Source organism: Lates calcarifer, linkage group LG6 (assembly GCF_001640805.2).
Source record: "Lates calcarifer isolate ASB-BC8 linkage group LG6, TLL_Latcal_v3, whole genome shotgun sequence".
Classification (NCBI taxonomy): Eukaryota; Metazoa; Chordata; class Actinopteri; family Centropomidae; genus Lates; species Lates calcarifer.
The window spans coordinates 10,735,347-10,747,384 of record NC_066838.1 but is presented as its reverse complement, the minus strand read 5'-3'; the positions used below and the strand labels follow the sequence as shown (position 1 = coordinate 10,747,384).

Here is a 12,038-nt window from a genome sequence, read left to right as displayed (position 1 = left end):
TCAACCCCCCCAAGGAGAGAAAAAGTGTGGCTAAAGCTTGAATTAGATCAGGACATTCTTCAGAATGAACACAGTTGGCACCGTAGTACTTAAAATGTCCATATATAGCCCTAATTACCCAGCTCGAAGCGGTTTTAGTCCAGAATACTCATATTAACACCTAGTATGTGATATTTGTTATGGCACTAATTGAACTGTTTACAAGATTTCCTCAAAAAGATCTCACACATTTATTATATAAAGTGAAAGGTCAGTTTTGAAGCAGAAAATATTAAAAAAATATCCTCCACATTGTTGGCCACAGAGTTTGCGTTCAACAAAAAGCGATGTTGTTGCTAAGTCTAATGTTTTTCGACTTCAAATTACTATATGAGCCGTGGATGAAAGGTTAGTCTAAATTAAGGTAAATACTTCAGATGCTGTTCCAAACTAGACCAAGACAAGAAGCTCCCGTATTAACCGAAAAGCAATGAAATTTACAGTATCAAATGTTTATGACTTTATGTAACCCAATTACAAAAATAGTGTTAGAATCTATTAAAATACAGTAAATCATGCATTGGCATTCTGTTGTGCCAAGTTAAGAAACAAAAAAAAAAAAAAAATGTAATGGTCTTAATATTGCTGGTTTGCTGAGAACTTTTTCCACAACATGCAAGCATAAGATCTTTTTGTCACCTCTGTAATTGCTATATAATTGCCTGTAACTATCAATATCCTTGAAGTATGGAAGTGAGCACTTACAACAGCTTAAATGCTAGATAGTTTGATCATTATACTTACATGTGTGTAAAACTTCCAGGCTTAAAATAGACACAAGATTTGAGATAACTGACTTGTGGAATTGTCCTCGCTTTTGTCACCAGAAGAATTGGGTGTTGTAATGCCCCTCTATCTATTTTTTCCTGTAAAAGCCATCCAACAGCTTTAGCTCATTCAAAATGCAGCTGCCTGTATTCTGACCAGGACCAAGAAAATGTGACCATTGTCACCCTAATTCTCAAACAGTGACCTCTGGCTGTCTGTTCATTCCAGGATTGACTTAAGGGTTTTGCTCCTTGTCTACCAAGCAGTGAATTGCCTGACTCAAGACTATATATCCAACATGCTACCAGTTTATCAACCAGGCTGCAGGATAGCCGTTTCCTCCCAATTCGAAAAGTGCAATCAAAATATGGCCACAGAGCTTTCAGTGTTTATGTACCTGAAGTATGGAACATCTTACCTGCCGAATTGAGGTTTACATGCAGCCTGTCTTTATTTTCTGCATGTTATAAGCTATTGTCTGTTGTATTTCCCTGGAGAGCACTTTGAATTGCTTTTGCATCATATTGTGCTATACAAATAAACTTGAGGTTGAACTTGAAGTGCCCATATGTATCAGACAACCTTGAGTCTAGTACGTTTAGCCTAGTACTGTTTATATAAAGGTATTGTTATGTAAACAGGTGTCAGTACTTCTGAGGGATTAATGTCAGATTTGCTGAAGGATCATTCAGTGAGGTCTCTCAGATAGCATTTCTAAAACCAGAATGGCTCATGTGAGACCAGATACTATAACAAATTAACAAATTTTATCTTCCTCTCTCAACAGATTCTGATCAGACTCATCTCTTAGCCCTACTAATCAATTTTAAATATTAACGATGGATCAAATGACTGCATGTGTAATGTGAAATGGGGGTTACTGTGGTGACAAAACCACAAAGAATCAGCACACACTGTACACCACTATATCTCCCAGCAACAGCAGACAGGCACAATTAGTGACAAACTGGAGACCCAGATTTTTGAGAGTTGTTGGAGAGCAAAGAGCTAAAAAAATGTTGAATATTGGATGAAGGAGTCCTGAAACATGGACAATGGAACAAAGCAGAGACACAGTATGATTTGGATAACAGTGCTTTCATCACATATTCATTAACAAAGGGCTTAAGCACTTGAAGGAGCAACAGCATGAGCACAAAGGAGGTCATAATTGGATGTAAACCCTGAGTTGTATTGGGGCTTATTTTTATGCCAGAGGCAACCACTCAAGCACCTTCTGCTGACTGTTCACCTTGTCTAGAACTGTTTAGTGTTTGTTGTCAGGTTAGCGAGGCAGCTTCTACTTTGAGTTATGTGTTGTTAAATGCACGCATGTGTGTGTTTGTGTGTGTGTTTGTCTCTAGCAGGACAGAGTTCAGGCGAATAATGGAGTGCTGACGATCGGTAGCTTGAATCTGGCTGACATCGGCATGTACCAGTGTGTGGCAGAGAACAAGCACGGCCGAATTTTCACCAACGCTGAGCTACGAGTCGTAGGTAAGACCAAACACACAAGACTTTGTTGATTTGATTGAGTTGTGCTCATGCCATCTCCCTAATCACTTTCAGATGGATCATGACGGGCCTCTTTTTTGTTTTGGCAAGAAGATTAATGTGCAAAGGCTGCCAAAATAAATAGGACACCAGTCATCTTGATGGGAGTGCTATAATTAAAGGTGTACATTTGAGGCCATAGCTCCCACATTCACAGTCATATTGGCAGAACATTAAGTACACATGTTTGCAACATGTGTAGCACTTATCTTTTGCCAGCTAAATCACTAAGATAATTTTACAAAACTTATTTTCCCCTAATGCTCTTTTTCACTGCTCTTTTTCTCGTATGGAAAATATATTTTCCAAGAAGGCAGTGAAGTTGGTCTGAAGGGTAAACTCATCCTCTTCTGTCCATTTAAATTAAAGCTGAGCACATAAAAAGCTGTTTTTATTTCTTGCCTCTTTATTTGCCAGAATTTTGTCCAAAAGTGCACACTAGTCTTTCTCCTGTAATCAAGTGACCACATGAGATGCTGGTATGCCCTCAGGTGGGAATGTTGAAGTTACGGGTTTGCTAGGGGATGATCAACTGTGTACACTGATTATAGCAGGGAGATGAGAGCAAAACCTTGCTTGGTTGCAATATTTACATTTTATAAGACATTTTATTAGACACTCAGTATTAGTGTGTTGTTCCTGTTCAGTGAGTCTAGCTGACTGTATTGACAGTGATGGAAGGGAATTATGTTTATTATTTACTCACTGTTTCTTGTAGTAATCATTCAAATTCACTTGTCCATGGTCAAAATTTACTACTAACTATAATAGATTTTACCTTGATCTAGATGCAGCTCCAGTTCCTATGTCCACTGTAAATGTTTGTTTTTTTTAAATAGTAGTAGCAATCTAATCATGGAAGATGAACTTCATGACACAGTTTATGTAACCGACACAAGACATTGGACTCTAAAGCAAACATCAATACACAGCATAAAGGAGTACAGTAAGAGGCAGTTTAATGGGTTCAAGGTCCTTCAGGCTTAAAAGGCTGACAGGTACTTGGCAACAGTTAGTCAGACAAACAGGTGCAAGTTACATGAGGGGCTGAGATGCTATAGCTATCTGGGCGAGAGAAGTTGTGAATTGATTCTATTTGTGCCTCAACACATTCTTCCATTAGCCTCTGCATATCTGGCTTGTAGAAATTAAGTGCATACTTGATTTCCTTTCCTCAAACTGTATTTTAGGTATTTAATATAAGCAGGTATTGAAAATAAAACTGTTTTATATAAGCACTCACAGCACTTTGCTGTGGCTGTTTGACATTAGTGAAACAAAGTATTAGTAGTCTGTCAGAGCCACTTCACTTCCTGACACAGCGGCTTTAGATGCTTGTGTTTAGAAAAATACATAACTCTGATTGGCAGCCCGACACAAAGTAACTGCTTCTATGCAGGCAGGGTTGCAGCTGCAGAACTCAGAGCAGGTTTGAATAACTATACTGTATATGTACACGTCCACCATGTATGGTAGTGAAAATCTTGTACATCACAAACAATTCTCATGTCACACCACAAAGTAGAATGAGACCACATTGGCCACTATTGCACTATTTATGTCCTAATGTGGACTGATTTACAATGAGCCTGTCTGACAATTTCCCTACTCATGATTGAGACCACAAAAAGCTATGCAGTCAGTGCATTCTGCACCTCCTTATTACAGAATAATTTGCAACAAGGTTTATTCTAAAAAAGGCTCATTTTGACATTAGAATACAGTCTTACAAACACTGAAATTAGTGCAGAGGAAGGAAACAATTTCATACTTGGTTAGCCATTCCTGATAAATCTTTACATGCTATATCAACTATCAGTTATTTTCATCATCGATTAATCTGAAAAGTTCAAATTCAATTCAATTTCAAACAGTTGATGGAGGGATAGTTTCTTAGTGACAGTGTAATGATTGCTAAGTTGTTGTATTTTTCATCCTTCTGTCTGCCACCATCATAATATTTGTTCATCAAACACTTAACTCAAGCACAAAAAAAATGAATGTTTGTCACTTACTTAACATGGCCCTCTTACAGAGTAGGGGATCTGTTTAAATTTTGTAGTACCTTTCTACATTTATTTAATATACATGTGGATAAACAGATTTTATTAAAACTGTAACTCCTCCGACTCCTGTTTTAAGATAAGAATTCATATAAATTCCACCCGTGTGTTATGAGAAGACAAATATGACAAATATCTATTCTGTTGTTCAAGGAAACGCAGACATTTCGCACTTAGTGTCAAGAAATAATTGTGAGGTGCTATCTGTGTATAAATGCATGCGTATTGTGGTGTGTATTGCTGTGTATACACGCGTACCGGCATGCGTTGGCAGGTGCTCAGCCATGTCACTGGCGCCAGGCTGCGTGTTCACTTTGAAGAGCTTTCTGCTGAGTCGGTGCGCATACAAAACAGCTCCAGACGTCGGCGCCTTAGTAATTAAGGCCTAAAGGAGGAGCAACAAAGCCTCCCTCTCGTTTTACATTCTCTCATTTTTGCCTCAGAGCCCCAAGGCTTAATTCGTAATGCATAATGTCCTTCTAAGGAAAATTCATGGAATTGGAAAACCCACTTTCTTTCAAATAAAATGTCTTCTTAAAAAGAATGTACCATGTCTGTCTGTGAGCCCCGCCTGCATGTGTGCAAACACGTGTATATGTGTGAGGAAAGGAAAGGATGTAAGAGCTGACGACCTACCTAATGGATGGAGTGACCTGCATGTTTTTAGGATGCTCCTCCACTGTCATTTCCTCAATAGCTCCTACCCCCTTTGCTCCTCTCTCTCTCTCCCTTTCTCTGACAGTAAATTAAACATCTTTTCCTTTTTTTTCTTCCTCTCCTGTCTCACTCAAAGTACTCAGATTCCTCTCTTTCCACTCTCCCCATTAGCCATCGCTCCAGACTTCTCCCAGAACTTGTTGAAGGCGCAAACTCTGGCGCGACAGGGTGGCGACATTCTGATCGAATGCAAGCCCAGGATGTCTCCTCGCGGCGTGATTTCGTGGAGAAAAGGGAAGGAAGCCCTGAGAGAGAGCCACAGGTACCAGGTTTCTTTGTATAGAGCTGCAAACTCATTGTGTGTGGGACCACAGATTGTTTAGTTTGTCTGCAGAATAGTATTTCATCGACTTGTTATTTTATTTTTTCCTACTTGATATTCATGGTGACAAATTGCAGAGAAAAGAACCATAGTGTGACACAATACAATTTGAACTGCATAAGACGTTCTGCACTCCAGCGCTTTCCCCCCTGCTATCTGCATTTCTTTACTGAACTCCATTGTATTTTCCTCTGCTGGCTGTGCTCAGAGCTGGTCTCTGCACTGTTTACTTAAGGTAACTGGTCGTTCCTAGACTGCAGCATTTGGATCGATGCACTGATCCATCAGCTCATTAGCAGCATGTAAGGCCTGGAGGGTCATTAGAGCACAAGGCAGAAGATGATCCAGACTACCGCTGAGACACGGAAGAAGCAGATGAAATCCCCAAAAGGAGTGATCAATGGAGAGCTGCTGAACAACATACATTCTTCTGTGATAGTGGTGGTGACACCAGGGGAACTAGCTGGACACCTTGTTTTATTAGAAATCGGGTTAAGTACAGATCAATGCAATACTTCTGTGTGCCAGAGAAGAGAGGAAAAAAGAAAACAAATGATAATGAGACAACAAAAAACACTTCTGCCCCTGATGATATAACGCTGGTCAAGGTAGCAGCAGGTTGTATGGTCAGTGACTGATCAGGATTCATACTGTTTTTTTCTCATGTAGCAGGAAACAGGAAGACACGCAGATATGTTAGAAGGCAGCTTTAAACAACTTGCTCAATTGACATATATACAGCATTGCAGATCTCACAACCTTGAAAGATTCAACAAGATTACACAGAGAAGAACCAAAAACACTTTGTTGTGGCACTTTTAATTGGCGATCTGACAAGAAAGGTACAAAAAAAACAAAAAAACTGTGAAGTTTTTTTTTTTTTTTGCTTTCTCTCTCTCTTTTTTTTTGAAAGCGTTAACTTTCAGGTGTGCTTTCATAATCTCTCATTGTGTAAAACCACGTCTACACAAATTACTTTCCACTTTCTGTTTGATAACATCTTTATTTTTTGCGGGAATGTACCAGCAGGATGAAAAGCACACCTGCCAGCACATGCAGTGACATAGTGGGGGTCCAGATTTCTCATTTGATATGGGATTAATTGTTCAACTGGCTCAGCAGCTTTTAACACCCCCAACCCCTGGAAGATTCATCGTCACCACTGTGGGAGTGCAGCACATTTAGTCATGTCTCACCTCCCCCATGTCAGACAGTATGCTGGAGGAAACTGAAGGTGCAATCTGATTGTTAAGGAAGTTAATAATACCTGGCTGAGACATCTGGGTTACTGGAGAGAGATGTTTTATTTGAGGGAGAGAAGCAGAATCAGCACCAAGATTATGTGTTGCAAAGGCCTTGCTAAATGTTAGACCCAGCTTGCAGATTTATCATCCTCTTAAGTATTGAAAGGAAAATGCATCCATACTGCAATGTGCAATATCAGTCGCGCCCATAAAGGCAAGATTTCCCATTTGAGATTTAACGTTACAGCCTTGCCCTGAAGTGGGTGAGCTGCATACAAGATGTTAGGCTTTGACATTATTGCAGCATCTCTCGCAAACCTATTCCCCTGGTCCTGGCTCGTTAGCATTTACTTTCCTCCATATCGAAATGGGGCTGCTACCAATGCTATTACAGCAGTGGCACAACACTAATCCATCCCACTGGCTCAACTAAAATACCCATAATTCCTTCTAATCTTCCAGGGATAATGTTTTCAAGGATCTGGAGCAGGGGGAGAACAAATCAACTAAGAACAAGGCGGGATCTGATTAGTTAATGAAATCATGCAGTGGTGATACCTACATCAGCTCATATCCCAGGCATGTATAACAAGATAGCCTCATAACAGGGTTGCAGTGCACTTACAAAGGGAGCTATGAGGTTAACGATAAAAGGCTTACCCTAATTTAATTTCACTGGTGACCACTACCAGCAACTGTAAAATGGATATAGGAAATAGCTCTCAGGAATATTACCTTTAGATTGAATCACTGTGTTTAAGATTGTTATGCTATATATATATATATATATATATATATATATATATATATATATATATATATATATATATATATATACATACACACATATACACATATACATATACATATACATACATCCATTTATGAACCTGCTACTAAAATAGCAAGATACTTCTGAATGTGTTGCCAAAACAGAATGTGCACCACTAGTGAATTAATTAAGCAGTGCTCGAAAAGACTGCAAGTTCCTACTAATATACTGAGTTAATTACGCAATCCTTGTGGTTGTAGTGGTTAAAATAATGTTTTTCATTTATAGTCTCTTGTTTTTTGTTACAACACAGAGAGGCACAGCCTTTTAGATTACAGCCAGTAGGTCACTTTAACACCAACCAATAAGGTTGAGCTAAAGTGCTGCCTGTTTACTATATCTCACTGCTCAAGATTTTATATATCCCACAACTTTCCCCAATACCTTAATCGCTCCAGGGCAACGTTTTAGAGAAAAGGGAACAAAGTGAAGGCACCTCAGACAGATAATGCTCCTTACATCTTTACCCTGAACAGTTCCTTTGTAGCTTTGGTGAGGAGGAAGCCTGACATAGGCTACTGCACAGTTTAATGGCAAGCCTTATCCCTGTGACATCTCATATCCATAACTCTTTGTTATAGTCCATTACAAAGGAAGCCCTCAGTTCAGTTAGGAGAATATACCCCCGGCTCCACAGGGAGTGGACTCAGTCAAAGAGGCTAATGTATTTTAATTCCACCAGCCTTTAAGGCGATACAGGTCATATTTGATCATTTTGGGAGATCTAGGCTGCCTTTAAGGGATCTTTTTAGAAAGGAGTATTCAAGATCTTCTTTCAAACCAGTTATGCTTGAAACACTGGCTCAACCCTGTTCCACCATTACATGCAGTTCAAAAGAAAAAAAAATTGAGCTTTTAGTCAGGATTTGCAGGGCATGGCATCTATCAGCGGGGTAATTAATTTCAAATGTGGTCAGGAAATTGTCTTTTCAACCATGGTTGAAAGGCAGTATCAAAAAATTTGCAGAATATAATTTGATCAAATTGACATGACCTTTCTGACTGAAGAACTTTACTGCAGATAGATTTCCCACAGCAGTTCGACTTTGTAAAAAAGGTAAAGCTGTAGCATTATCTACTTTGCATCCATCAAATGCCAATAACATATTTATCCCACAAGCTTTACATGTTTTACATGAGTGTTGTAGGTCCTTTCTTGGACAAATTACTCTTCAAGAAAGAAATCCCTAACACGTGGGAATTATCACACATGTCCTCCTTGATTCAGTTAAGCCCTGGCATCAGAATCTAAGTCTAACAACTGTTTCACATCATGAAATATTAATCTGTGCTCATGAGGCTTAATGGTTTGTAATAACTTTGATAACACCAGACCAAATTAATTATTAGTTCAGCAAGCAGTGGCTGGCTTGTTAGCTCAAGGGAATTTATTTTTAACAGTGTGATATTTTATTGATCCCTGTAGGGATTTTTTTTCTTCACGCATGCATCCTCTGGAGAGATCAGAGCTGGTTGAGACTCTGTGTTGCTGAAGGACATCTCAGCAGCGCAGATTCTTTACTTCATTGTGATAACTGAAGGATGGACCTTGTAACACCTCACCTGTCTTTCCTCTATTATTATGCTTATTCACTGGAGATATACAACAGATATTCAGTGATGATCAGCAAGGGTGATGGACCTTTAATTGATCTGACAGACACAAATGACAGATTTCCCTTTCTGATTTTTGTCATGGGTTATTGAGTGTAGACTCACGGGCAAAAATGGCAATTTTATCCATTTAAAATTAAATCTAGAACTCAAGGTGTGCAATAATGAAGGCGTCTGAATAATTTCTGAAGCCACTATAAGTTATTACCTATTTTTCATCTGTTTAATGTTAACAGGTTTTGAGATGTTCTGCCTTAAATGGTCTACTTTGCCTCATTTTCTACTGAAACAGTGAGGTCTTTTTGGCTGTGTTGACAAAACAGAATGTGCATAGCCAGTGAATTAATTGAGCAGCACTTGAGAAGACTTTCAACAAGTTTCTCACATTTGCATAATAAAGCAATATTAAACGAGAGGGTGTGCTTTAATGTAATTTGAGAACAACAGTGATGGGGTCTGCAAGCATCACTATTACCAACAATGTAAAATGTATATGGCGGAGTAATATTTTTAGTGATGAGTTGATTTGAGCACATTCTAAATGTCTTGTTGACCAATCGGATTGCTTGGTCGGAACTACTTGTTGTATAATCACAGAACGATTAGAACGTATTAAACCATTACACTCTGCAAGAGGTCCAATTGTCACCACAAGAAGTGGCATTACATGGGAGGGGGTCTCTAATTTATTCTTGTCTGATTCTGCCATTTCCTTCCAAAATAAAAAGGTTTTTAACAAATAGATAACAAGACTATGTAGATTACAAAATATTCAGGCTGACAGAGAAGCCAAATCACGACATCCACCTAAGCTATATTTAATGAAATTAACACAGAAAATACAACCAGGCTACACAAAATTACACTTTACGCTTTATTAGGACTAACATATTTAATCTGTGGTTATATAAGATCATTTACTTTGAGATACACAATAAGGGAAAGGCAGTGACTACTGTACCCTCAATGCAAGAAAGAAGTGCTGGGAAACATTTTTCAGTGATGGGAAACAGAAGGAGAATCCAGGAAGTAAGCAAAAATGTAAGTCACACTGTCTTTTAAGGGATGTGATAGATTACCTCCAGTAATTACAGAGATCAAAGAAGAGAGAACAAGAAAATGATTTTTTCTGAATCAGCTGGAATGCCTCGATGACAGGAAAGACAAAAGGGTGAAACAAGAACAGTAGGCATTAAAAATGAATAATTTAGTGATGCATTTTTACCAAGCTGGTATTAGTGATATCTGACAGCGTTTTGATGAAATAATGGTTTAAAATGAATGGTTCTGTTGCATTAGCTACATGCTGAACACATAAATAAAATCCTTTTAGCTTTTAATCAGAGCATTCTGTACAGCATGTGGCCAGTTTTTCACTAAAGCAAAGGAATGCTTTTTTGACATGACGGTAAATAGAATTAATCAAACCAGTGATGTGTTTTTATTGTGACTCAATCACCTGTGGCCCTGTCATTCATTTAAATTTTATTAAGAATTAGGGTGTCCCTGGCGTGTGTGGATCTCGCCAAACAAGTTTGCCACTTAAATGTTTTCCTTCTTTTATCCTCTATCCTTGACTCTGCTCAAAATGGGACAAAATGAATGCCATTTTGCTTGTCTCCGTTGTGCATGTTTTTGTACACACTGTATTCAAGGCCTTGTTGACACAGACGTGCTTTTAAGGACTTCCACAAATCTTTTCATTAGGGCATCAGCATTTCTAAGGTTTCATTTTTCGGCTTGCAAATTTGTGCCCTTGTGTTATTCTGCCCACACTCAAGATAACAGACAAATAACTCTGTCTTTTAGAAATTACATTTATATGTAATTTAACTGCAACAAATAAGTTTTTTAGGAAATGTAATGTAATGCATTAAGAATCACTCTTAGGTCTTCAAGTGCAATTTCTTTTAGTACAGTCACAACCAAAATACTAAACAAATCCTAAAAAAGCCATTGAAAACTTAAAATTGACTGGTTCCATAAAAATACATAAGAAATTTTGAATATTGGGTCATTTTGGTACCAGTGATCCAGTAATGAAAGTTGTGCTTTTTATTAAAAGACACCATTTTTGTTGCTGTGCTTCATGTCTATATAAAGCCAGCACATTTGAAAGTTCTTCAGAGACAAAAATGGCTAAAACAAGGAACCTAACGCAGGAAACTCACCTGAAGATACAGATTCTCAGGAAGGGTACAGCTGCCGTCAGATAGCCAGGGAGTGCAGATGCAGTCCTTCAGCAGTTGGATACACTGCAGAAATACAGACAAAGCAACAGCTTGGAAGACAAACCAAGATCTGGGCATCCAAGGGTTTCTTCAGCAAGAAATGACCGCATCCTGATCCACATGTGCAGGGAAAACTGCCAAATTACATCACAGGAGCTTCAGCAGCAGTGGTCAAACCAAACTGATGTCCAGTGTTCCACCTGCACTGTATGTGGCCCACTTTTAGATCATGGCTTAAGGTCCTACAAGGCTGTCAAGAAGCCCCTGATCAATGAGAGACTGAGGTTAGCTTGGCATCGTTGGGCCCAAGCACACAAGAACTGGACAGCCAGGAATTGGAAGAAGAGTCCAGTTTCCAGCTTTATCCTCCTCCTGATAATGTGAGGGTACGCAGAAGGCCAGGCCAAGCATTATCTCCAGCATGTACAGTAACTTTTTACTCAAGCATGGTGGAGGCAGTATCATGGTTTGGGGATGCATGAGTGCTGCTGGTATTGGTCATCTCACTGTCTGTGATGGCACATTGAACTCTGCCAAGTATTGTGCCATTCTCGAAACCCACATGCTCCCTTCTGCATGTGCACTGTTCCGTCAAGGTCAAAACTGGATGTTTCAACAAGATAATGCCCCTTGCCACACATCCAGGGCCAGTAG

General features: G+C 39.0%; 1 protein-coding gene across 2 annotated transcripts in view; it reads left to right on the top strand.

The window, feature by feature from the left end:
* cntn3a.1 (contactin 3a, tandem duplicate 1) overlaps positions 1–12,038 on the top strand; it is a 73,501-nt gene that overhangs the window by 43,104 nt on the left and 18,359 nt on the right. Inside the window, exons 10-11 of one of the 2 annotated variants that reach the window (XM_018666176.2) lie at positions 2,175–2,304; positions 5,253–5,403. In XM_018666176.2, the coding sequence (XP_018521692.1) occupies positions 2,175–2,304; positions 5,253–5,403 (281 nt within the window). Of the gene's footprint in view, positions 1–2,171; positions 2,305–5,252; positions 5,404–12,038 lie in introns of both variants that reach the window. The other variant, XM_018666175.2, reaches the window with a different exon arrangement.